At 44.7% G+C, this 26,806-nt stretch overlaps 1 protein-coding gene across 1 annotated transcript; it reads left to right on the top strand.

The window, feature by feature from the left end:
* Nucleotides 1-3,252: 3,252 nt before the first annotated feature.
* LOC311111364 (spondin-1-like) lies at nucleotides 3,253-26,806 on the top strand (the record flags this gene model as incomplete). Its single annotated transcript, XM_084154081.1, has 6 exons — nucleotides 3,253-3,324; nucleotides 4,615-4,748; nucleotides 16,171-16,244; nucleotides 16,934-17,056; nucleotides 26,002-26,150; nucleotides 26,801-26,806. 6 exons carry the CDS (start codon nucleotides 3,253-3,255, stop codon nucleotides 26,804-26,806), a joined length of 558 nt encoding a protein of 185 aa, XP_084010207.1.

The raw sequence follows: 26,806 nt of genomic DNA, 5'->3' as shown, positions 1-26,806 counted from the left end.
CTTCACAAGGTCCTTTGCTGTTGTTCTGGAATTGATTTGCACTTTTCGCACCAAAGTACTCTAGAAGACAGAACGCGTCTCCTTACTGAGCGGTATGACGGATGCGTGGTCCCATGGTGTTTATACTTGCGTACTATTGTTTGTACAGATGAACGTGGTACCTTCAGGCGTTTGTAAATTGCTCCCAAAGATGAACCAGACTTGTAGAGGTCTAAATATTTTTTTCTGAGGTCTTTGCTGATTTCTTTTGATTTTCCCATGATGTCAAGCAAAGAGGCACTGAGTTTGAAGGTAGGCCTTGAAATACATCCACAGGTACACCCCCAATTGACTCAAATGATGTCAATTAGCTTATCAGAAGCTTCTAAAGCCATGACACCATTTTCTGGAATTTTCCAAGCTGTATAAAGGCACAGTCAACTTAATGTATGTAAACTTCTGACCCACTGGAATTGTGATACAGTGAATTATAAGTGAAATAATCTGTCTGTAAACAATTGTTGGAAAAATTACTTGTGTCATGCACAAAGTAGATGTCCTAACCAACTTGCCAAAACTATAGTTTGTTAACAAGACATTTGTGGAGTGGTTGAAAAATAAGTTTTAATGACTCCAACCTAAGTGTATGTAAACTTCCGACTTCAACTGTATGTACATTTCAATGTGTGCTTGTGAGTGTCTCTATGTATGAGTATTCCTGTATGATGTGCATGAGTTTGTTTTTGTTGTAATTGGCAGTGGATGCTGGTATGTGCATTAAATTGAGGTACTTTATTTCATGATTGGTTGAATATTACATTATTCATAAATAAGTTGATACTCACCGGTTATTGTAATAACCAACTGTTAATGTAATAACTTTTTACATTCAGTGGAAAAAGTGATTATGTTTACCGTTCAACATTTTATTAGGTTTACTGGCAAGTTATTACATTTACCGGGTTTGTTAAATAAAACATCAAAAATGTATTACATTTAGAAAAGTGATTACATTTACCGGTGTTATTACATTTACCGTTGTTACAGACCTCTCCACCTTGCTCTGCTTCACAACACTTCCCTCTGGCACAGCATGTTCGTTCACGTCCCTCTTGACCCTCTTGTTTTTAGACCTTTGAAAAGAAGAGTGCAGTTAGTTCAACACATCTCCGTTCACTGGTTAAGTGATAAAGGATTAGTGGATGAAGGGCAATATCAGACTTCCTCAATGTGAAGGAAACTGGAGGGTGAGGAAATAGTCCTCTGTCCCTGATCCATCCCATTCAACTACTGCCAACCAACCTCGCTGTGAGACTCTCAGCAGTCAAGTCAATCGTCCCCTGCGCCTTTTGTTTACTGACGTATCTCCCCTTTTCACCTCCCAAACTTGCTTCTCTGTTTGCACACCAGTCTTGTCTCCCTGTATTTTCTTACCTTATGTCTCTTACCATCATCCTTTAGGGGAATATTATTCATTCTTCCGCTCAACCTCACTCCTTACCCTCATACCTCTGGCAGAGGTAGAATACAGTGATCCAATCAGCAAGGGGTAAATGTATGTGTACAAGCCAGACCTCATCAATGAGAGCCTGTTACATTGGTTTTAAGAGCAGCCATAACTGTAGCAGTACCAGACGCAACTCCCCTTTTCTGACTCTCATGAACCTGTTGGTTTCATTCCCTTTCCACATAAAGCTGAATGTTTTACAGTTTACCGTTTCTTGTGTTGAGGCGAGTTTTACAGTATAGCACTTCAGTTACTCACAGTTACTACTATGCCATGACCGAGCGCACAACCCCCGAAGGATGAAGGATAAAATAGGGAGGTTTTATTTATTTTCCTTCTCCTGCCACATCTCATTACCCGCTTTTGCTGCTGTAAGGATTGTATGTTTGGCTGCTTTATTTTTCCCTGCCATTGATCTCATGCTGTTGTTATTTAGTACCAGCCTTGAGGTTTCTCCTTATTCGAGGCGAGGGGGGTGGGTGAGGGGTGTGGTGGGTGGGTTAGTGGGCGCAGCACGGCGTGACAGAGCACGGTAAATGTCATTGGTTGAAAAAGGGAAACGCTGTATCATCCAGTCAGCGACAATCACTCAGCTCTACACACACTTCTTCCCATCCTCTCTTCCTCCCCCGCTCTAGAGGAGTTCCTTTCACTGTCAACCTCAATTACATGCAAACAATCCACACAGACAACATTTCACATTTTAGTAATTTAGCAGACGCTCTAATCCAGAGCATTTGGAGTTAAGTGTCTTGCTCAAGGGCACATCAAGATTTTTCAACTAGTCGGCTTGGGGATTCGAACCAGCGGCCTTTCAGTTGGCCCAACGCTCTTAACCACTAGGCTACCTGCTGCCACATGCACACACGCACGCACACACACACACACACAGAGAGAGAGAGAGATCTGGTATGTTAGAACTCCCTTCCTCAGTCAAAGCCCATTTCTATGTCTTTCTCTGTAGTGTCTTCCCATCATCAGCCAGTCCTATGGGAGGCATGACACACAGCCCCTTTCAAACACAACTATCTGGTCCAGCCTTAGGACAGAAACTGTATCAGATTCAACACTGATTCAATGTTCCACTGCAGTTCACAGTTCACCCAGCATAAACACTTCTATCTGCCTCCTCACTTTCCTGACCTACCCTGTTGTTTGGTCGTCTCGCCCTGCTGTGAAGTGATGTGTAGTCAGAAATCATTTTCCCTTGAAAGCATTGTTGGCAAGTCGTGCACACACACACACACACACACACACACACACAAACACACACACACACACACACTCACACACTGCCAGCTGACCTCCCAAGAGAGCTCAATAAAAAGCGCTTTCATCGAGTCGGGAGCTGTCCAGAGACGGCTGAGATGGAGCACACTTGCAGATTTCAAATGAGCTTTGCGTCAAATAGACCCTGTTGTTTGTGTGTGTGTGTGTAACGTGTAATCACCTTTCATATTGGCCCACGTTAGTTTGGGCAGAATGTTGTTGAATGTTATTGTTCAAGTCTGACCAGCTGTTGCAAAAAAACACACTCTCTCTCACAGACTCTACCTCAAACAGTCTTCCCCTTTCTCTGTTTCTCACATTTAGTCTCTGTCACTCGCTCTCTCAAACACACACACACACACAAACACACACACACACACACACACACACACACACACACACACACACACACACACACACACACACACACACACACACACACACACACACACACAGTCAGAGCCATAGGTCAGTTGAATGGCTGCTGCTTTTCAAAAATGGCGTTTAATGCATTCCCCTGGGATATCAGACTCCAGTCAGCTCAGTCCGCCCCCACCCCAGGTATGCCTGTCAGAAACCATGGGAACCCAGCAAGGCTTTTATGACCTCTGGGTGTGATTCAGAGGGCTGGATACAGACGCAGCCAGGCCAGTCAAGCCCAGAGCACTCTCTCACACATACACACACACACACACACACACACACACACACACACACACACACACACACACACACACACACACACACACACACACACACACACACACACACACACACACACACACACACACACACACACACACACACACATACATACACACACACACACACACACACACACAGTCCAGTCCAGAGTAAATTCATTCATAACATGGCATGACTGAAGGAATTCTCCGCTGACAGCTTTATTGAGTGAGAGAGTTCCGAGTATTTATCGCCCTGATGTCACTTCCTGTCAAATAGAACTGTGGTTTCTGGACAGAGAGAATGTTTTCACACACACGCACACGCACGCACACACACGCACACGCACACGCACACGCACACATACACTCAACAAAAGCACTTGGAGCTAAAATGCGCACACACACACTGAAAATGACCCTTCAAGGACGGCACTTAAGCCCTTCATTCATTTGCTAAGAATCGTGGCTGGCCACATACAGTATGTCTGTGAAATGCACTATTGATCCTACAGTATAATTACTGGTGCATGACAAAGAGGTTGTGAGCGTATGTGTGTGTGTGTGTTTGCGTGTGCGTGTGTGTGTGCTTGTGCGTGTGTGAAATAACCATTATATATTTGCGGTCCAGCTGTAAAGCTGTCAATTTGCCACTATAGGATAGACTTATGTATGTATTCAAACACAATATATTCAATTGCATACCAGCCAGATGTATCCAGATGGCTTTACTTCCACACTGAGTCATAGTGTAAATGACGCAAGGATCTTAAAATGGATCGAATTCATTTATAGCATTCATTTAATTGAAAATAATTTGTGAAATGCCTAAATGTACTAGTACTTTGCAATGAACAGATGTTGCTAATGAATTAGATAATGTCTAATTGAAGCGTTCTAATTAGGCCTGGTAATGAAAGCTAATGGCAGTTAAATGAAGTTGCACTTGAACTCACATTGAGAGGGAATCATATGACTATAGTAAATACATAGTAATGAAATAGATGGTATAATACAGAGAGAACATAAGGTACCAGGCAATCAGAATTACAGGATTTTTCCTCATTTGCTTGTCCATATTTAAATCAATTCTAATCCATGCCGTGTGTGTGTCTGTCCGTCTTTGTCTGTCCGTCTGTGTGTGTGTGTGTGTGTCTGTTTTTATGTGTTGTCCAGATCATTGATGAAGAGGACACCCAGTTCATGATCAACTGTCCCCCGGCGGTGACAGAGAGTACCCCTCGGAGACGCACCAGGATCCAGGTGTTCTGGACAGCCCCCCCCAGCGCCTCTGGTTGTGTCACCCTCAAGTAGGTACCTGTACTTGGGGCTCTCTGAAGAACCCTAAAGTAAGGATCTATATGGCTGCGTCCCCAATATCCACCCCTCTTCTGAAGTGTGCACTTGTCTTGCACACTCCCCGGTATGGATTCAACAACGGTGGAAACTCCCTCCAGCCAATGCTTACATCAATCCAATGTGCAAGTGCACACTTTGGGAGTAGTGTGGAGAATTGGGATGCAGGCATATGTGGTCACCACCCATGGTACTGGAGAGCTACTGTGTTTAGAGGCTTTTGTTCTAGACCAAAGGCAATATTATCTGATTCAACTAATCAATGTTTTGATGGCTTGGTGATTAGTTTATCCAGGTGTGTTAGTGCTGGGATGGAACAAAACATTCACAACCTTTAGCTTGTGTAGAGCGCCAGAGTTGGTGACCATACTATGACGCAAATCCAATTGAGCTGTGGCAGTGTGTGGTTGATTGTATACTGTGAATAAGGAGCTGTATGTGGACCCTACCCCTCAGGCATGATTAGAGACACTATGGTTCTCACATGTTCCCTATTACTGTACATGTAAAGTTATTACTGTAGTCCACTCCATCAAAACACCCCTCCTCCCAAACCCGGCCTAAAGGTTTCACACAGAATATAGTATCAATGTTTCATCCAGAATGTATGTTGCATAAATAATTCATAATCACAAGATTAGCTGCAATGGCTTGTGGTGAAGGTAATTGATTCCTTTGCCGTGTCGTGTGCCTCCAGGGCTTGTTTAGGTACAGTATGTGTTAGTTACCTGTACCAAACATAGATCACAGTACACTCCCATGCATTGAGGCGGGATCTTGTTAGAGAGAGAGAGAGAGAGAGAGAGAGAGAGAGAGAGAGAGAGAGAGAGAGAGAGAGAGAGAGAGAGAGAGAGAGAGAGAGAGAGAGAGAGAGAGAGAGAGAGAGAGAGAGAGAGAGAGAGAGAGAGAGAGAGAGAGAGAGAGAGAGAGAGAGAGAGAGAGAGAGAGAGAGAGAGAGAGAGAGAGAGAGAGAGAGAGAGAGAGAGAGAGAGAGAGAGAGAGAGAGAGAGAGAGAGAGAGAGAGAGAGGGTCACAGACGTCAATTCAGCATCTATTCCACGTTGGTTCAACACAATTTCATTGAATTTGACGTTGATTCAACCAGTGTGTGCTCAGTGGGGGGAGAAGAGAGAGAGATACAAAGAAGAGAGAGAGTAACAGAAACATAGGGGTTGTGCCCTACATGGCATGCTAATGTCTGCATTATTAAAGTTCAGTTGGCCTGTCACTTTCTCTCCTGCCCCGTTTAAATCTCTCCCTGTGCCGTCGTTATGTGTGTAGGGGCGTAAAAAAGGCTTGCATTTCTTATTAATGTGCGTTATTATGTGCCTGTCAAAGTGAGTGATGAGATTTCCTTGCCTTCGTCTCTGAACTCCCCCTTTCTTTGGCTTTCTTTCTCCCTCTTAACTCTCTCACTCACTCTTCTCTCTCCTGTTGGTTTCTCTCTCTACTTCACATCCATTTCATTCCTTCCCTCTCCTTTTCCTCTTCACTCGTTCTGCCTTTCTCAACCAGGGCGTAGGTGTGTTGTTCCCACAGCAGACTAACCAGGCAGGCAGGCATCTTCCCCTACTTTACCTCTCAGCTATCTTATACAGTGGGGGAAAAAAGTATTTAGTCAGCCACCAATTATGCAAGTTCTCCCACTAAAAAAGATGAGAGAGGGCTGTAATTTTCATCATAGGTACACGTCAACTATGACAGACAAATTGAGGAAAAAAATTCCAGAAAATCACATTGTAGGATTTTTAATGAATTTATTTACAAATTATGGTGGAAAATAAGTATTTGGTCACCTACAAACAAGCAAGATTTCTGGCTCTCACAGACCTGTAACTTCTTCTTTAAGAGGCTCCTCTGTCCTCCACTCGTTACCTGTATTAATGGTACCTGTTTGAAATTGTTATCAGTATAAAAGACACCTCTCCACAACCTCAAACAGTCACACTCCAAACTCCACTATGGCCAAGACCAAAGAGCTGTCAAAGGACACCAGAAACAAAATTGTAGACCTGCACCAGGCTGGGAAGACTGAATCTGCAATAGGTTAGCAGCTTGGTTTGAAGAAATCAACTGTGGGAGCAATTATTAGGAAATGGAAGACATACAAGACTACTGATAATCTCCCTCGATCTGGGGCTCCACGCAAGATCTCACCCTGTGGGGTCAAAATGATCACAAGAACGGTGAGCAAAAATCCCAGAACCACACGGGGGGACCTAGTGAATGACCTGCAGAGAGCTGGGACCAAAGTAACAAAGCCTACCATCAGTAACACACTACGCCGCCAGGGACTCAAATCCTGCAGTGCCAGACGTGTCCCCCTGCTTAAGCCAGTACATGTCCAGGCCCGTCTGAAGTTTGCTAGAGTGCATTTGGATGATCCAGAAGAGGATTGGGAGAATGTCATATGGTCAGATGAAACCAAAATATAACTTTTTGGTAAAAACTCAACTCGTCGTGTTTGGAGGACAAAGAATGCTGAGTTGCATCCAAAGAACACCATACCTACTGTGAAGCATGGGGGTGGAAACATCATGCTTTGGGGCTGTTTTTCTGCAAAGGGACCAGGACGACTGATCCGTGTAAAGGAAAGAATGAATGGGGCCATGTATCGTGAGATTTTGAGTGAAAACCTCCTTCCATCAGCAAGGGCATTGAAGATGAAACGTGGCTGGGTCTTTCAGCATGACAATGATCCCAAACACACCGCCCGGGCAACGAAGGAGTGGCTTCGTAAGAAGCATTTCAAGGTCCTGGAGTGGCCTAGCCAGTCTCCAGATCTCAACCCCATAGAAAATCTTTGGAGGGAGTTGAAAGTCTGTGTTGCCCAGCGACAGCCCCAAAACATCAATGCTCTAGAGGAGATATGCATGGAGAAATGGGCTAAAATACCAGCAACAGTGTGTGAAAACCTTGTGAAGACTTACAGAAAACGTTTGACCTTTGTCATTGCCATCAAAGGGTATATAACAAAGTATTGAGAAACTTTTGTTATTGACCAAATACTTATTTTCCACCATAATTTGCAAATAAATTCATTGAAAATCCTACAATGTGATTTTCTGGATTTTTCTTTCTCATTTTGTCTGTCATAGTTGATGTGTACCTATGATGAAAATTACAGGCCTCTCTCATCTTTTTAAGTGGGAGAACTTGCACAATTGGTGGCTGACTAAATACTTTTTTCCCCCACTGTATCTATTGGGAGAACGGAGGTGAGACAGAGAGCGGGGGACAGAGGCAGAGAAAGAGAATGAAGGAGAGAGATAATACAAGAGGAAAAGTGATCAGTATAGAACAGATGAATGGACAGAATTTGAAAGATAGTGGCTGCATGTGAGATGAGGAGAGAGCGAGATATGGTTACTTGTGGAGGTTGTGGAGTGGGGATGTGATACTCAAATCAAATCAAATCAAATCAAATTTTATTGGTCACATGCGCCGAATACAACAGGTGCAGACATTACAGTGAAATGCTTACTTACAGCCCTTAACCAACAGTGCATTTATTTTAAACAAAAAAGTAAGAATAAAACAACAACAAAAAAGTGTTGAGAAAAAAAGAGCAGAAGTAAAAAATAAAGTGACAGTAGGGAGGCTATATATACAATAGAATAAAGTGACAGTAGGGAGGCTATATATACAGGGGGGTACCGTTGCATAGTCAATGTGCGGGGGCACCGGCTAGTTGAGGTAGTTGAGGTAATATGTACATGTGGGTAGAGTTAAAGTGACTATGCATAAATACTTAACAGAGTAGCAGCAGCGTAAAAAGGATGGGGTGGGGGGGCAGTGCAAATAGTCCGGGTAGCCATGATTAGCTGTTCAGGAGTCTTATGGCTTGGGGGTAGAAGCTGTTGAGAAGTCTTTTGGACCTAGACTTGGCACTCCGGTACCGCTTGCCGTGCGGTAGCAGAGAGAACAGTCTATGACTAGGGTGACTGGAGTCTTTGACAATTTTGAGGGCCTTCCTCTGACACCGCCTGGTATAGAGGTCCTGGATGGCAGGGAGCTTTGCCCCAGTGATGTACTGGGCCGTACGCACTACCCTCTGTAGTGCCTTGCGGTCAGAGGCCAAGCAGTTGCCATACCAGGCGGTGATGCAACCAGTCAGGATGCTCTCGATGGTGCAGCTGTAGAATTTTTTGAGGATCTGAGGACCCATGCCAAATCTTTTTAGTCTCCTGAGGGGGAATAGGCTTTGTCGTGCCCTCTTCACGACTGTCTTGGTGTGTTTGGACCATGATAGTTCGTTGGTGATGTGGACACCAAGGAACTTGAAGCTCTCAACCTGTTCCACTACAGCCCCGTCGATGAGAATGGGGGCGTGCTCAGTCCTCTTTTTTTTCCTGTAGTCCACAATCATCTCCTTTGTCTTGGTCACGTTGAGGGAGAGGTTGTTGTCCTGGCACCACACGGCCAGATCTCTGACCTCCTCCCTATAGGCTGTCTCATCGTTGTCGGTGATCAGGCCTACCACTGTTGTGTCGTCGGCAAACTTAATGATGGTGTTGGAGTCGTGCCTGGCCATGCAGTCATGGGTGAACAGAGAGTACAGGAGGGGACTGAGCACGCACCCCTGAGGGGCCCCCGTGTTGAGGATCAGTGTGGCAGATGTGTTGTTACCTACCCTTACCACCTGGGGGCGGCCCGTCAGGAAGTCCAGGATCCAGTTGCAGAGGGAGGTGTTTATTCCCAGGATCCTTAGCTTAGTGATGAGCTTTGAGGGCACTATGGTGTTGAATGCTGAGCTGTAGTCAATGAATAGCATTCTCACGTAGGTGTTCCTCTTGTCCAGGTGGGAAAGGGCAGTGTGGAGTGCGATAGAGATTGCATCATCTGTGGATCTGTTGGGGCGGTATGCAAATTGGAGTGGGTCTAGGGTTTCTGGGATTATGCTGTTGATGTGAGCCATGACCAGTCTTTCAAAGCACTTCATGGCTACAGACGTCAGTGCCACGGGTCGGTAGTCATTTAGGCAGGTTATCTTAGCGTTCTTGGGCACGGGGACTATGGTGGTCTGCTTGAAACATGTTGGTATTACAGACTCAGTCAGGGACATGTTGAAAATGTCAGTGAAGACACTTGCCAGTTGGTCAGCACATGCTCGGAGTACACGTCCTGGTAATCCGTCTGGCCCTGCGGCCTTGTGAATGTTGACCTGCTTAAAAGTCTTACTCACATCGGCTACGGAGAGCGTGATCACATAGTCGTCCGGAACAGCTGGTGCTCTCATGCATGCTTCAGTGTTGCTTGCCTCGAAGCGAGCATAGAAGTGGTTTAGCTCGTCTGGTAGGCTTGTGTCACTGGGCAGCTCGCGGCTGTGCTTCCCTTTGTAGTCTGTAATAGTTTTCAAGCCCTGCCACATCCGACGAGCGTCAGAGCCAGTGTAGTATGATTCAATCTTAGACCTGTATTGACTCTTTGCCTGTTTGATGGTTCGTCGGAGGTCATAGCGGGATTTCTTATAAGCGTCCGGGTTAGAGTCCCGTTCCTTGAAAGCGGCAGCTCTACCCTTTAGCTCAGTGCGGATGTTTCCTGTAATCCATGGCTTCTGGTTGGGGTATGTACGTACGGTCACTGTGGGGACGACATCATCGATGCACTTATTGATGAAGCCAGTGACTGATGTGGTGTACTCCTCAATGCTGTCTGAAGAATCCCGGAACATGTTCCAGTCTGTGCTAGCAAAACAGTCCTGTAGCTTAGCATCTGCGTCATCTGACCACTTTTTTATTAGCCGAATCACTGGTGCTTCCTGCTTCAGTTTTTGCTTATAAGCAGGAATCAGGAGGATAGAGTTATGGTCAGATTTGCCAAATGGAGGGCGAGGGAGAGCTTTGTATGCGTCTCTGTGTGTGGAGTAAAGGTGGTCTAGAGTTTTTTCCCCTCTGGTTGCACATTTAACATGCTGGTAGAAATGAGGTAGAACGGATTTAAGTTTCCCTGCATTAAAGTCCCCTGCTACTAGGAGCGCTGCATCTGGATGAGCGTTTTCCTGTTGATTAATGGCCTTGTACAACTCATTCAGTGCAATCTTAATGCCAGCATTGGTTTGTGGTGGTAAATAGACAGCTATGAAAAGTATAGATGAAAACTCTCTTGGTAAATAGTGTGGTCTACAGCTTATCATAAGATACTCTACCTCAGGCGAGCAAAACCTTGAGACTTCCTTAGTATTTGATTTTGTGCACCAGCTGTTGTTTACAAAAATACAGAGACCGCCACCCCTCGTCTTACCCGAGTCTGCCGTTCTGTCCTGCCGATGTAGCGTATAGCCTGCTAGCTGAATGTTGTCATTGTTGTCATTCAGCCACGACTCCGTGAAACATAAGATATTACAGTTTTTAATGTCCCGTTGGTAGGATAACCGTAATCTTAAATCGTCCATTTTATTCTCCAAAGCTTGAACGTTGGCTAATAGGATTGATGGGAGAGGCAGTTTACTCGTTCGCCGTCGGATCCTTACAAGGCACCCCGACCTACGTCCACGAAATCTCCGTCTCTTCCTCACGCGAATGACGGGGATCTGGGCCTTGTCGGGTGTCTGTAGGATATCCTTCGCGAACGCCTCGTTGAAGAAAAAGTGTTCGTCCAACGCGAGGTGAGTAATCGCTGTCCTGATATCCAGAAGCTCTCTTTGGTTATAAGAGACGATGGCATAAACATTATGTACAAAATAAATTACAAATAACGCGGAAAAACACACATAATAGTACAATTGGTTAGAGGGCTGTAAAACGGCAGCCATCTTCTTCCGGCGCTGTTCTGTGGGGAAGGTTGTTTTTCACTGTAGAGTGATGACACCAGGCGAGGAGAGGTTCATTGTTGAAAGGGAAATGTCTTTGCAAACTCAGAAGTTTAATTACAGGGTGATCACTCTTATTAAAGTTTTGTCAGTGAAGTGGGGCGGGTGCACCCCCAAACGTCATACTGCCAGATTATTATTCAGAAGCTGTTGTATATCGCTACCTAGAGCCCAAGTAGCAACATCCTCTGTTCCCTCTCTTCCTAAACAAATGCAAACACATGTTAGTCATATACACACACACACAACACACACATTCCTGCACATATGCATGCACGCATGGACGCACACACACAGGCACACAGGAGCACACACACACACACACAGACACAGACACAGATACAGACACGCACGCAGGCAGCATTGAATATGAAATGGTTGATTATAGTGTGGCGTTTACGGGTTTCCCGAACTTGTGACTTTACTAGCTTAAATAACAAATGGACGGGGAGGGAAATACGGTTAATGCCACCAGGCATTTTAATGTTACACTACACGGGGTAATGGAGAACTGCATAAAACAATCAACCTTGCCTGAACTAGCTAGCCATAAATCACAGTACAGCAGGAGGTATCTCCCCACTAGTTATATCCCCACAAACCTATGAGCGGCTCCCCCCTTTTCTATTACCATGACAACCCCATAAACAATGAACGTGACTGGTGCTGCCAGCCTGGTGCTGCCAGCCCACCCTACCCCCTGAGGGTCGCTACAATAGTATTTGCTTCATCAGAGAGTGGGGGATTTCATTATTAATACAAGCAGAGGAATGTTTGTTTTTCATTTCAATGCTCTCAGCCTGCTTGTCTGCCTACTTGTCAAATAACCTGGTTAGCTTAGACAGCAACACCTCTGGCTATAACTATTATGGAAAAACAGACTGTGCATGTGTCTGGTGCCTGTGTGTGTGTCTGTGTGTGTTTACGTGTACGTGTGCATGTGCATGTGCATTTGTGTGAGTGTGTGAGTGTGTGTTATACAACGTAATGCAACATATGTAGATGTGTACTGTATGTGTATTACCGTGTATATTGTCATCATTGCCCAGTGTGCCTGTGTGGAACGTGATCAGTTGAGGGCAACATCAGAGTTTTTGAGAGCTCCTCTAGTGCTGTGGGTAGAGAGGCAGTGGTGTGACGGCCTCTCTTCCCTGATGGTTAGCTGTAATTGAGGAGTAGCTGCTGTCTCCTGGTGGCTGGAAACAGTGAGTGTGGTGGTTTGGTCTGGCTCACCATGATTATGGGGGTCAAAAAGGGATGGACGTTTGTCTGATTTCTGGACCACACTCTCTGTAGAATCTTTATATTTTTGTTCATTTATACAGAAAAAGTTTTTTTTTCAGGCTCAAACACACACACACACACACACACACACACACACACACACACACACGTGCACGCACACACACATACATGCATGCATGCACACACACACGGACACAAAAGCGTGCGCACACACACATGCACACACACACACACACACACACACACACACACACACACACACACCTACCCACCACACACACCGGAGCGCTTTTGAGGCGATAACCATCGGCGGTGTGGAGCCAGGAAAGTGAATCTGGCTTTAATAGCATATCATTGATAGAATTTAAATTGGATGTTAAATAAGCATTACTGTGCCTGATTGTCTGGCCGGCCCCAGAAGGTGGGCAGCCAGTAAGGCAGTGTGTGAGCGGCTCGCTCAGGGAGAGATATCTGAAATTGGGGTGAGATTGAATTAAAGTGTGAACAATTAGAGATATGCTGGCGGTGCGTTTAGGAGCGCCTGGGGTGGGGTACCCCTGTTACCTCTGTACCTCTAGGTACACCCCTTAGACAGGGTTCTTCCTGTCCAGCTACTATCCCTTCCAAACCCATTCCTCGTTTTCGGATGGGATCTGTTGTGTTTATGCTTTGTGAAATAGAAGATTTGGGACAAAAGCTTTTCATTTTCTTCTCTTCTTTTTTATCTCTCTATTCTCTCTCTCTCTCCTCTCTCTTTTCTCTCTTTCTCTGTCTCTGTCTCACTGTGTGCCTTGGTGAGTAAAAGTAGCAAAAAAAACAAAAGCGAGAGAGGGTGAGAAAAATATAGATGGAGAGAGAGTTGTGTTATGTTAATAGGGGCATATAGCTGTCACTCCCTGTCACTGTAGAGATACTGTCCCTTCTCTGTCCGGCCTGCCTGACAAAGCCTGTAAAAAAGCCTCCTCTGCCACTGGTCCAGCCCTTAGATCATCAAACATAATCCCCCTGACAGCCTGCTCTGGAGACGGGCTGGAGAAAGACAGGAGCGTGGTAGGAGGTTTGCTTGGAGAATAGGTTGAAATCAAATCAGAATTGAGAGATAATGTAGTGTTCCAAAGCAGTGTCCTTCAAGGATAAGCAGGACCATAACAAATGAATGATTTGTCTTCTTTGTGTCTCTCTTTCTTCGTGCCATTTCTCCTCCTCACTACCACTGCTTCCTGAGATGAGCATATACTATACCTCTCTGTCTTTATTTCATTTTTAACCCCTTTTTCTCCACAATTGGTAGTTACAGTCTTGTCCCATCGCTGCAACTCCCCTACGGACTCGGGAAAGGCGAAGGTCGAGAGAAACACGACCCTGCCAAGCCGCACTGCTTCTTGACACACTACTCGCTTAACCCGGAAGCCAGCTGCACCAATGTGTCGGAGGAAACACTGTCCAGCTGGTGACCGAAGTCAGCTTGCAGGCGCACAGCCCGCCACAAGGAGTCGCTAGAGCGTGATGGGATGAGAAAATCCCGGCCGGCCAAACCCTCCCCTAACCCGGACAACGCTGGGCCAATTGTGCACCACCTCATGGGTCTCCCGGTCCCGGCAGGCTGTGACACAGCCTGGGATCGAACCCGGGTCTGTAGTGATGCCTCAAGCACTGCGATGCAGTGCCTTAGACCGCCGCGCCACTCGGGAGGCCCAACCTCTCTGTCTTATACATCTCCTCTTTCTCTTCTCCCTCCCTCCCTCTCTCTCTCTCTCTCTCTCTTTATTTTTGTGACTGTGGGAGAGGACAATGACAGCAGTGGGCTCGGCCCAGCTCGGACTCCTGCTCCATAAATAGTCCAGCTGGACAGGAACCACCTGGACCAGAACCAGACAGTCCAGAGCCTAGAACCTAGCACCCTGCTGCTACCCTCTGCCCACTATCACCATGGAAACCTGCAGCCTGTTGTGGGTAGCCAGGTCTGTTGTAATGCATGGCACCTGAACGGAGTTTGTTAGTGACAGCTTTTGGGACCTGAAAGTAATTTGTTTGCGATCGTTTCTGGCCCGCACGCCGGCCCACTTCTGGCCCTTGAATGGGTTTGTTTGTGTCTGATTTGCATGTCAAGGCCCCACTAAGACCTGTGTCCCCCCAGAACTCATTGGCTCTGCCCTCAGACAGCTCTATCAGAACAGTCTCTCTGCCAGGACCAGGAGCAGGACTTTAGCTCTGGGAAACTTCACTGTTGGCCTGTCACTCAGTCTTATCTCTGACACACTGTGGTTCCTCTCGCCTGAGTGTGTGTGTGTGTGTGTGTGTGTGTGTGTGTGTGTGTATGTGTGTGTGTGTTCTCTCTCACTCTTGATCGTTTCTCAAAAGGGAGGCTTACTTTCTGTATTTTTTCACTCCTTTTTCTCTTTCTCTCTAGGTTTTCAATCTCTTTTCCGATCTTTATGTTAATAAATACTTTCTGTAAGAGCTAGCAAATCCCTCCGGTCTGAGAGTGCTTGTGATTCAGCTCCCCTGTGTGCTCTAGTAGCTGATCTCAGACCTGTCTGTAAGCATAGGAACATGTTGATGAATAACACAGCATCTGCTCTAGTAGCTGATCTCAGACCTGTCTGGAAGCACAGGAACATGTTGATGAATAACACAGCACCTGCTCTAGTAGCTGATCTCAAACCTGTCTGGAAGCACAGGAACATGTTGATGAATAACACAGCACCTGCTCTAGTAGCTGATCTCAGACCTGTCTGGAAGCACAGGAACATGTTGATGAATAACACAGCACCTGCTCTAGTAGCTGATCTCAGACCTGTCTGGAAGCACAGGAACATGTTGATGAATAACACAGCACCTGCTCTAGTAGCTGATCTCAGACCTGTCTGGAATCACGTTAACATGTTGATGAATAACACAGAACCTGCTCTAGTTGCTGATCTCAGACCTGTCTGGAATCACATTAACATATTGATGAATAACACAGCACCTGCTCTAGTAGCTGACCTCAGACATGTCTGGGAGACCTGTCTGGAAGCACAAGAACACTTCCTCCCAAGGTTTTATTAATTCAGACACTCAACATTCATCCTGAGTTCACCATTACTCCCAATGCTCCCTGGTGACTCCCTGTGCTAAAAGTACTGTATGAGTGTTTAACTCTATTCTCTTCTTCTCATCTCCTGCTTCTTTCCTCCCTTATTCCACCTGATCTCCACTTTATCCTCATCTTTTCATCTCCTTTCTCTTACCCTGAAACTCCCTCTTTTCCTCTCACCTCATCCCCTCATCCTCCCCTCCTTCCCCCTTCCTCCTCCCCCCTCCTTCTTTCTCTGCAGGGCCAGCATTGTCCAGAAGAGGATCATCTACTTCCAGGATGAAGGCTCTCTCACCAAGAGGATGTGTGAAAAAGGTATGTCCTCCATTACTGATATGCAATAAAAAGGGCGCTACATATCTTCCACTCCTCTCTCTCCCTTACTATATCTCAATATCTCCTGTCTTACTCTCTCTTCCCTTACTAGGTCTGGATCTTTACGCTTGTGCTGTATCTCCCAAGCTGTGCCTGACATTGGATAGCGAACTTACGGAGACTGATCAAAAGAACAGCTTTACACCTCCCTCCTGCCATCCCTCCCACCCTCCCTCACCCCTACCCCTCCCTCACTCACCTCTCCCCCTACCATCCCTCCCTCCCTCCCTTCCTCTATCTCTTCACCACATCATCATATAAATAACCAGGCAAAATCAGGAGCCTATATCCATCCTCTCCTCTCCATCTGAGCCAACCACACAGTTGTGGAAGAAATTGGACATCTAAGGCAACTGCACTTCTCATATTTCTCAACTCAGTGACCTTCTCATAGCTCTGTAGCATGTATTTATTTTCAAAAGACAGCTCAATATGAAAGCCCAATATATCTTGTTTCCCCTCATTCTGTTGCTTCAAACCACAGTAAATAAGCCCATATCCTCTCCTCTCCTGTGTCCCCTACCTATAACAACCCTATACCTCTCTCTGCTGTCAAACTCTCTCTCCTCCATTAACCTCTATCTCTCTCTCTCTCTCTCTCTCTCACTCTCTCTTCTCTCCCTTCTCAGAGTCGTTGTATGGGGAGACCACAGAGAGGCCTCTGCTGGATTGCTGTGCCTGTGGAACGGCCAAGTACAGAGTCACCTTCTACGGCAACTGGTCAGAGAAGGTGCACCCCAAAGACTACCCTCGTAAGTACCCCATAACAACTTCCAAATTACCCAGGTACATACCCCATTTAATCCCTGAAAGACTACTTTAGTAGTGTCCTATTTCACCCCAGTGCTTCCCTAGTTGGTGCCTCCATTGCCTCAAAAATACCCCTTTACAAAAAAAGTTGCCCTACTGTTCAAGTACCCAGCATCACAGTCTACTGAGGATACTACAACCTCCATGGCCACCCCAGGATACCCTCTCCCCAGGGTGGTGTGCCCCTGTCTCATTCCTCCCCCAGCTTGGCCCTGGGCCTTGGTCTGTGGTGCTGCACTGTATAACCTTGAGCCTGACTCCCTGGCAGGCAGGGTGTGAATGGAGATGGGGATTACTGGTCTCTGCCCTTCTTCTAAGATGCTCCTCTCTCGCTCGCTCGCTCGCTCTCTCTCTCTCTCTCTCTCTCTCTCTCTCTCTCTCTCTCGCTCTCTCACAGCCCAGATCAATATACTGATTAGAATGGAATCCCACAGTAAGATAAACCTGCAGATCGAGCGACACCCTAATTTATTGGCTTAGGAGAGTCAGGAGTGTCTGTGTGTGTGTGTGTGGGGGGGGGCAAAAAGCCCCACACACTCACAGGGAGATAGGGTTAGCCAGCGCTGCATGCATGAACAGCGTTTCCACCCGGTTTTGTGGTTTTTAGAATTGACTTCTCCTCACCACCACAAAGTCATAGCCAAGGTAACCATCCCTGGTTGACATACATACAGCAGATCACCATCTACAACTGCCTCCCCAAGCATCATTAGTATCTGGTAATTGTTCGTTAATTGCGCCTGTGTTTTTTCTATAACAACCGTCAATCAAACACAGATAGAACCATTGCTAAAAGAGGTTTTAGCAATGGCTTTCACACTCCATCCACGGTCATGATGGTCTGTGAGTCTGCTTCTTCATTGCTAGCGGCAGGAGTGAGAGAGAGAAGAGAGAGGGAGAGAGAGAGATACAGCACAATGTCTGCTATTTTTACAAGGCGTCCATTGAGGCACACGTGAAGTGGCGATGACATACATTCTAATGTTGAAGGTTACTCTAAAAAAGGCTAACAGGTTTTTTATTGTCCTCGCTCCCTCCATGGTCACATGCACAGCTTTATTTCCCTCTATGTGTGCCTATAGTAAGTAATACACCACTGAGAAGCTATTCAACCATTATCTGTGTACTGCTTACCTGAACCTATTCAGACAGACTTAGGAAAGAGACAGGTAGAGAGAGCCCAGTCAACATAGCCGTGACTGGTACTCAGGTGGCTAAGTGTACCAGAGAATTGTCCTGTGGTTTGGATGGATCTGATGTACATCCAGGGATTCACAGCTCAAGTGTCATTTCATGTCTACTGTGGGTATGGATTCTCAATAGCATTTCTATCAGACTCACACAAAGCTGAAATATAAGCAATATGAGCAATCACATTGCTGTTAGGATAGGACACAGACTAGACCAGAATTTCAGCAATACTGTTATTAGACTGAGAGAAAGAGAAAGAGATGGAAGAATAGAGAAAGAGATGGAAGGAGTTTGCAGAGAATATGAAAATAGGCTGTGGAACATCAGAGTTTATGACTGAGATTGGATACAGTTCTGATGAAAATAGGCTGTGGCACATCAGAGTATATGACTGAGATTGGATACAGTTCTGATGAAAATAGGCTGTGGAACATCAGAGTATATGACTGAGATTGGATACAGTTCTGACGAAAATAGGCTGTGGAACATCAGAGTATATGACTGAGATTGGATACAGTTCTGACAAAAATAGGCTGTGGAACATCAGAGTATATGACTGAGATTGGATACAGTTCTGATGGATATAGAGGGATTAACCTTAGTGAGTTAGTGGTGACCCCTTCCCCTATTTGTGTGTGTACACCCCATCATGCCAGAGTAGTGTTATAAACTGCAAAAGGAAATGAGACAGGAGGGATTTGAGTGGTTAGATAGAGAGCCTCCCTTTGCTGAACAAAGACTTTCCGATAATATGTGAGTTGGATTTGAGTTTATTTTGTAGCAATAAAGAATACAATTATCCACTCTGAGGTCTTTGACCTTGGGAAGTGAAGAGAGGACAATACATTGCATCAGCAGGCCAAAGTTTGACTTTATAGTTGGAATCTCTAGCATGCTATTTCAAGTTTCAAGTTTCAAGTTTTTAATGTCACCTGAACAAGTACAGTGAATTGCCTTTCTTGCAAGCTCTAAACTCAACAATGTAGTAATCAATAACAATGTAATACTACAAATAACAAGGTAGAACAAAACACACGAGAAATAGAAATAAGAAGAACAGGAGAAAGTAAGTCAGCATACTATATACAGGGTCAGTCAGTTCCACTACCATATTTACAATGTGCAGGGATACTGGAGTGATGGAGGTAGATATGTATAGGGGTAAGGTGACTGGGTATCAGGATATATGATAAACAGAGTAGCAGCAGTGTATATTATGATTGTATGTGAGTGGGTGTGCGTGTGTGTAGAGTCAGGATAAATGTACAGTGGGGAAAAAAGTATTTAGTCAGCCACCAATTGTGCAAGTTCTCCCACTTAAAAAGATGAGAGAGGCCTGTAATTTTCATCATAGGTACACGTCAACTATGACAGACAAAGTGAGAAAAAAAAATAAAAAATTTATGAATTTATTTGCAAATTATGGTGGAAAATAAGTATTTGGTCACCTACAAACAAGCAAGATTTCTGGCTCTCACAGACCTGTAGCTTCTTCTTTAAGAGGCTCCTCTGTCCTCCACTCGAGCTCTGGCGCCTCTCTTGTTCAATAAATATTAAATATGAAAATATTGTTTAGCAGTTTTACCTCTAGTAAAAATCTTCCTCTGTTTCAGTTTCACACCATATTTCAATGTCTTCGCATGTCTTTTGCACTCTCTCCCACTCCCTCTGTTTCTTGTCCTTTTTCCATCTACAGTGGGGAAAAAAAGTATCTAGTCAGCCACCAATTGTGCAAGTTCTCCCACTTAAAAAGATGAGAGAGGCCTGTAATTTTCATCATAGGTACACGTCAACTATGACAGAAAACCACATTGTAGGATTTTTTATGAATTTATTTGCAAATTATGGTGGAAAATAAGTATTTGGTCACCTACAAACAAGCAAGATTTCTGGCTCTCACAGACCTGCAACTTCTTCTTTAAGAGGCTCATCTGTCCTCCACTTTTTACCTGTATTAATGGCACCTGTTTGAACTTGTTATCAGTATAAAAGACACCTGTCCACAACCTCAAACAGTCACACTCCAAACTCTACTATGGCCAAGACCAAAGAGCTGTCAAAGGACACCAGAAACAAAATTGTAGACCTGCACCAGGCTGGGAAGACTGAATCTGCAATAGGTAAGCAGCTTTGTTTGAAGAAATCAACTGTGGGAGCAATTATTAGGAAATGGAAGACATACAAGACCACTGATAATCTCCCTCAATCTGGGGCTCCACGCAAGATCTCACCCTGTTGGGGTCAAAATGATCACAAGAACGGTGAGCAAAAATCCCAGAACCACACGGGGGGACCTAGTGAATGACCTGCAGAGAGCTGGGACCAAAGTAACAAAGCCTACCATCAGTAACACACTACGCCGCCAGGGACTCAAATCCTGCAGTGCCAGACGTGTCCCCCTGCTTAAGCCAGTACATGTCCAGGCCCGTCTGAAGTTTGCTAGAGTGCATTTGGATGATCCAGAAGAGGATTGGGAGAATGTCATATGGTCAGATGAAACCAAAATATAACTTTTTGGTAAAAACTCAACTCGTCGTGTTTGGAGGACAAAGAATGCTGAGTTGCATCCAAAGAACACCATACCTACTGTGAAGCATGAGGGTGGAAACATCATGCTTTGGGGCTGTTTTTCTGCAAAGGGACCAGGACGACTGATCCGTGTAAAGGAAAGAATGAAAGGGGCCATGTATCGTGAGATTTTTAGTGAAAACCTCCGTCCATCAGCAAGGGCATTGAAGATGAAACATGGCTGGGTCTTTCAGCATGACAATGATCCCAAACACACCGCCCGGGCAACAAAGGAGTGGCTTCGTAAGAAGCATTTCAAGGTCCTGGAGTGGCCTAGCCAGTCTCCAGATCTCAACCCCATAGAAAATCTTTGGAGGGAGTTGAAAGTCTGTGTTGCCCAGCGACAGCCCCAAAACATCACTACTCTAGAGGAGATCTGCATGGAGGAATGGGCCAAAATACCAGCAACAGTGTGTGAAAACGTTGTGAAGACTTAAAGAAAACGTTTGACCTGTGTCATTGCCAACAAAGGGTATATAACAAAGTATTGAGAAACTTTTGTTATTGACCAAATACTTATTTTCAACCATAATTTGCTAATAAATTCTCATCTTTTTAAGTGGGAGAACTTGCACAATTGGTGGCTGACTAAATACTTTTTTTCCCCACTGTATGTGCATATTATGTGTTTGTGAGCAAATGATAAAGTGAGTGTTTGTGTGTGTGTTGGAGTGTCAGTGCGCGTGAGTGTGTAGGGAGGGCGCTGTGAGTGTGCAAAAATAAAATATAACACAAGGGTCAACTCAGATAGTCAGTGTAGCCATTTAGTTAGCTATTTAGCTAGCTATTTAGCAGTCTTATGGCTTGGGGATAGAAGCTGTTCAGGAGCCTGTTGGTGTCAGACTTGATGCACCGGTACCGCTTGCCGTACGGAAGCAGAGAGAACAGTTTATGGCTTGACTGACAGGAGACTTTAACCATTTTCCAGGCCTTCCTTTCACACTGCCTGATATAGAGGTCCTGGATGGCAGGGAGCTCGGCCCCGATGATGTACTGGGCTGTCCGCATCACCATCTGTAGTGCCATGCGCTCGCGGGCGGTGCTATTGCCATACCTAGCAGTGATGGAGCCAGTCAAGATGCTCTCAATGGTACAGCTGTATAACTTTTTGAGGAGTTGAGGGCCCATGCCAAACATTTTCAACCTCCTGAGGTGTGTGTGGACCATTTTAAGTCCTTAGTGATTTAGACACTGAGGCATTTGAAGCTGGGTCTAGGGTGTCTGGGATGATGGAGTCGATGTGTGCCATAACCAGTCTCTCAAAGCACCTCATGATTACAGATGTTAGTGCTGCAGGGCGGTAGTCATTGTGGCATGAAGCCTTAGAGTTCTTGGGAACAGGAATGATGGTATCCCAGACATGTCTGAGGTCAGCTACTAGAGCAGCCTGCCAGCTGTTCTTCGCATGCTCTTAGAATGCGCCATAGAATACCATCAGACCCCGCGGCCTTGTGGGTGTTGAGCTGATTAAAGACCTTACTAACGTTGGCCTAAGAGAGCGATGGTGGCGGCACTCACAGCCGGCACAATGTTGTTATTGAAAAAACGTGCATAAAATGCATGGAGTTCGTCTGGTAGAGAGGCATCATTGGGCAGATCATGGCTGGGTCTTCCTTTGTAATCCGTACTGGACTGTAGCCCCTGCCAAATGTGTCGAGCGTCGGAGCCTGTGTAATATGATTCCACTATATTCCTATATTGTCCTTTTGCTCATTTTATTACTCTGCGGAGGTCATAGCAGGATTTCTTATATTTTTTCCGGTCCTCAGCTGTAGCCTCAGGGTTTTCTGCAATATCCCTGTCTGAGGTAGCCCTGTCCTCTAGTTTAGCACCAACCTTGGTGTTAATCCAGGGCTTTTGATTGGGGAAGCAGCGAACCTTCACTGTGGGGACAACGTCGCAGATGCATTTCCTAATGAAGCTGGTGACGGAGGTGGTTAGCTTGTTGATTTTATCGGCGAAGTCTCGAAACACATTCCAATCAGCGCTAGCAAAGCAGTCCTGTAGCATAGTATCTGATTCTGGTGACCATTTCTCAATGGAGCGAGTCATGGGTACTTCCTGTTTGAGCTTCTGCTTGTAAACAGGAAGCAGGTGTATGGAGTCATGATCTGATTTGCTGAATGGCGGACGAGACAGGGCCTTGTATGCTTGCTTGTGGGTAGAACAGTGGTCTAGGACTTTATCGCCCCTAGTGGCGAAGGAGACTCGTTGATGGAAGTTGGGCATCGCGTGTCTTAATGACGCAGAATTAAAATCGCCGGCAACTAGAAAAGCAGGCTCCGGATATAAGTTTTCCTGCTTGTTTATAGTCTTGTACACATCATTATTGTTTCTCACTGAACATTGCAATAGACTGTATGGGCCAATTGCAATCATTGAAAGTCACCAGATTATTGCCATTTTATCTCTCGTTAAACCATCAATACACGCTAAAGTCACCCGCACAACTGATCTCAATTGCAACCAACATTGGCCAGCGATTTACCGCTCCCTAACGTAGATGTCAAGGTTATCTTTTAGTCTTGATTGCAGCCAACATTTTTCAAGACTATTTCGCCCACTGGTTGGTATTATCATCAGAACAACTTAGTCCAAGTTTATGAGCAGACTAACGGCAATTTATCTATTTGACAATAATTCTGTACAACTGAAATAAAGTATTTCCTCGTTTACCACTGCAAATCTACTGTCTACTGTTTAACTGACATGTTGTATGAATAGAAAACCTACGTTGATGGTCTACCCTAATATTCTTATACTCAAATAAGTATTTATTTTTACATTCATCAGCCTTACAGTTTTCCGATGCTACTGATAGGTCGATATTTCATTGGGGGCAGGAGTAGAGAATCTAGACTGGTATCATAATCACTTGACACGGTAACGGAGATCAACTGATCTGATGGTTTATCCTTGTGGGTTTTCATTGCAATGAAGCTTAGTTTAGCCCGCAGTTGCATTTAATCTCCCGTTAGTAGTGGTAACCTGTAGGAGCGTGTTAAGATCTACCTGTTCATTTCAATCGAGCCTAAAGGTCTACAGAGATTTACTGAGAGTTAGGTACTGAGCCACTGATGTAAAAAAATCTGTGATATAATAATATAATTACTGTGTCACGATCTGATATGTAGAGTACTTCCATATGAATCATTATCTGTAATTTTCAAAGTGAATAAGAAACAGAACATTTCGTAACCTTAAATTCATCTTAATTACACTTTTTCACACATACCATTAACTTTTACTTATATACAGTTGAAGTCGGAAATTTACATACACTTAGGTTGGAGTCATTAAAACTAGTTTTTCAACCACTCCACAAATTTCACCTGAATAACCAAAGGTGATTTAGAAATAAAAAAAGATTATTGTTGGAATATCTACATTTGCATGTTGTATCATTTCAATGACATACAGTTGAAGTCGGAAGTTTAGATACACTTAGGTTGGAGTCATTAAAGCTCGTTTTTTAACCACTCCACACATTTCTTGTTAACAAAATATTATATTATATTAAAAAACAAACTATAGTTTTGGCAAGTCGGTTAGGACATCTACTTTGTGCATTACACAAGTAATTATTCCAACAATTGTTTACAGACAGATTATTTCACTTATAATTCACTGTATCACAATTCCAGTGGGTCAGAAGTTTACATACACTAAGTTGACTGTGCCTTTAAACAGCTTGGAAAATTCCAGAAAATTATGTCATGGCATTAGAAGCTTCTGATAGGCTAATTGACATCATTTGAGTCAATTAGAGGTGTACCTGTGGATGTATTTCAAGGCCTACCTTCAATCTCAGTGCCTCGTTGCTTGACATCATGGGAAAATCGAAAGAAATCAGCCAAGACCTCAGAAAAAAAACAATTGTAGACCTCCATAGGTCTGGTTCATCCTTGGGAGCAATTTACAAACGCCTGAAGGCACCACGTTCATCTGTACAAACAATAGTACGCAAGTATAAACACCATGGGCCATGCAGCCGTCATACCGCTCAGGAAGGAGACGTGTTCTGTCTCCTAGAGATGAACATACTTTGGTGTGAAAAGTGCAAATCAATCCCAGAACAACAGCAAAGGACCTTGTAAAGATGCTGGAGGAAACAGGTACAAAAGTATCTATATCCACAGTAAAACGAGTCCTATATCGACATAACCTGAAATGCCGCTCAGCAAGGAAGAAGACACTGCTCCAAAACCGCCATAAAAAAGCCAGACTACGGTTTGCAACTGCACATGGGGACAAAGATCGTACTTTTTGGTGAAATGTTCTCTGGTCTGATTAAACAAAAATAGAACCGTTTGGCCATAATGACCATCGTTATGTTTGGAGGAAAAAGGGGGAAGATTGCAAGCCGAAGGACACCATCCCAACCGTGAAGCACGGGGGTGGCAGCATCATGCTGTGGGGCTGCTTTGCTGCAGGAGGGACTGGTGCACATCACAAAATAGATGGCATCATGAGGAAGGAAAATTATGTGGATATATTGAAGCAACATCTCAAGACATCAGTCAGGAAGTTAAAGCTTGGTTGCAAATGGGTCTTCCAAATGGACAATGACCCCAAGCATACTTCCAAAGTTGTGGCAAAATAACTTAAGGACAACAAAGTCAAGGTATTGGAGTGGCCATCACAAAGCCCTAACCTCAATCCTATAGAAAATGTGTGGGCAGAACTGAAAAAGCATTTATGAGCAAGGAGGCCTACAAACCTGACTCAGTTACACCAGCTCTGTCAGGAGGAATGGGCCAAAATTCACCCAACTTATTGTGGGAAGCTTGTAGAAGGCTACCCGAAATGTTTGACCCAAGATAAACAATTTAAAGGCAATGCTACCAAATACTAATTGAGTGTATGTAAACTTCTGACCCACTGGGAATGTGATGAAATAAAAGCTGAAATAAATAATTCTCTCTACTATTACTCTGACATTTCACATTCTTAAAATAAAATGGCTAAGGTGTATGTACACTTCCGACTTCAACTGTACATATAATTTGCCTTGCGGAATGGGAATAGGTGCAAACCTTTCACTGGAACAAATGTTTGGCCAACCTGCCTCCTGGATAGTAAGAGATTATGATAATTCTGTTGTTGTTTTGTTTCTTAATCTCACCAGGGCGTGCTAACCACTGGTCGGCCATCATCGGAGCGTCCCACTCTAAGAACTATGTGCTGTGGGAGTATGGTGGCTACGCCAGCGAGGGCATCAAGAAGGTGGCCGAGCTGGGATCACCTGTCTCCATGGAGGAAGAGATCAGGCAGAAGGTAAGACTTGGCATGGCCTTATGTACATACACCTGCTATTGATATTGCAGCACGTTTGAGAGTCCAGCGATTGACAAGCCAACACCTTATCCGTTACGCCAAGAGATCTGCATCCCTTGCTGATGTTGCTGGGTGTTGGGTTAAGGCCCCTACATTTGTCACTTTTTATCTGACCAAGATGATCGGATCACTCTCCAATTATGCTTCACTGCGTCTTCACATGGAGTCCTGACGAGCTTTTATTCTGAGTGGGGATGCAATGTTGTTCAAATGTGGTTGAGAGCTTGAGAATCCATTATAAACATGTTGGTAGTGCTATTGCTACTGCAGTGGAGGATCTATTAGTCTTTTAGGGATGGCAAGGATGGCAAGCCCATAAAAATAATTTTAATCACCAACCCCATTCAAGTCATTGTTCAACTTGCCATGGTTTGAGGGGCTTTTCCCATTCTAGTAATTATATCTATATGGGCCAGCCAGTGGCTCTACTCTCTGGATAATCCAGGTGGCTGTGATATCACTACAGTAAGTAATGGCGTTTACATATCTCAGTAGGCATTCTGATCGATCCTTGAGCTACAGAGTACTGTAATTAAATACATACAGTAAGTCTCTCAACCTGCCCCTTTATGTGGTTTTATACTTCACAGCTGTGA

This window comes from Coregonus lavaretus (assembly GCF_964263955.1).
Source record: "Coregonus lavaretus genome assembly, chromosome: 37".
Taxonomy (NCBI): domain Eukaryota; kingdom Metazoa; phylum Chordata; class Actinopteri; order Salmoniformes; family Salmonidae; genus Coregonus; species Coregonus lavaretus.
Note: the sequence above shows the minus strand (reverse complement) of the source record. Positions and strands in the feature narration are given on the sequence as shown.